Genomic DNA, 1,289 nt, shown 5'->3' on the forward strand with positions numbered 1-1,289 from the left:
AGGTTTGTTCGCGTTGCTTGCACCCTTTGCACTTGAATTCTAGTGAATTTACTAGAGTAAAAGAACTTGTACTAATTCATTTAGTTATTTATTCAAAACAACTCGAACGTCATACATGCATAAATTTATTAAAATGGCGCAAAACAGAAATATAATAGATAATATAATAGATATAATGGATATAGATGATGAAATACTATTTTTACCACCAATTCCAGTACCTCCGTACATATTATACTATGATGGTATGTAAAAATAGTCATATCAGTACTCACATATTTAATTTGCTTAATATTTAATATATTTATTATTGAATTGATGATTTATTAATTACAATTTTTTTGTCTTTTTGATTAAATTTTAGATGACGAAGTATTATACTTTTTACGATTAGGATTAAGAGGAATACAACGTATTCACCATATAAAAGTTAATAATTACATTGAAGATACCGTTCGAAATTATATTGAAAAAGACTTTGTAATGCATTTTCGTTTATCGCGTGCAGTTGCTAATTATCTCATTGCAAATTTTACAATATCTCCAGTTTTTACATCTTTACAAGGTATTTCATTATTTACAGTAAACATAATTCAGATATTTGTCATTAATTATTTTTATAATAAATAAAAATAAAACAGGTTATATCCCACACAGCATGTATAATATTGCAGTAATATTAAACATTACAGAATATGCAGGATATGCACCAATTTCGGCAGAAAAACATATTTTGAGTTACTTGTGGTATCTTGGTCACGAAAGTGCAGGATATCGAGACGTAGCTGATCGGTTTGATGTTACAATTAGTACATTGCATGAAATTTTAACAAGAGTAACAAACTTTTTAATGCAGTTGGCTCCACAAGTTATAAAATTTCCTACAATGCAAGAAAAAGAAGAAACAATGGCACATTTTCTCCAACAAAAACAATTTCCTGGAGTTATTGGTACAATCTACTTCTGTGGTGTATTATTTATTTTGTTCTATTATATTACTTGTAAACATTATATATGTATATAAATTACATAATATGCATCAAACTTAAAATTACATTTTTAGGTGCTGTAGATGGCACGCATATCCGAATCGATAAACCGACACAAGATCACGATTCATATGTTAATAGAAAACAATTTTTTTCAATACATATGCAGTGTGTAGTAGATCATAAACTGAAAATTTTAGACGCGTTTATTGGATATCCCGGATCTGTACACGATGCAAGAGTTTTTCGGGAATCTCATTTATACGAATGTCTTCAAGAAATTTGTCCGAGTTAGTAATA

General features: G+C 28.3%; 1 protein-coding gene across 1 annotated transcript; it reads left to right on the plus strand.

Annotated features, from left to right (window-relative positions):
* Positions 1–175: 175 nt before the first annotated feature.
* LOC108776201 (putative nuclease HARBI1) lies at positions 176–1,279 on the plus strand (the record flags this gene model as incomplete). Its single annotated transcript, XM_018542775.1, has 3 exons — positions 176–245; positions 693–950; positions 1,064–1,279. Coding segments are annotated over exons 1-3 (544 nt in total), but the record flags the coding sequence as incomplete, so codon positions are not given.
* Positions 1,280–1,289: the final 10 nt, after the last annotated feature.

Source organism: Cyphomyrmex costatus, unplaced genomic scaffold (genome assembly GCF_001594065.2).
Source record: "Cyphomyrmex costatus isolate MS0001 unplaced genomic scaffold, Ccosl1.0 C2285805, whole genome shotgun sequence".
Lineage (NCBI taxonomy): Eukaryota > Metazoa > Arthropoda > Insecta > Hymenoptera > Formicidae > Cyphomyrmex > Cyphomyrmex costatus.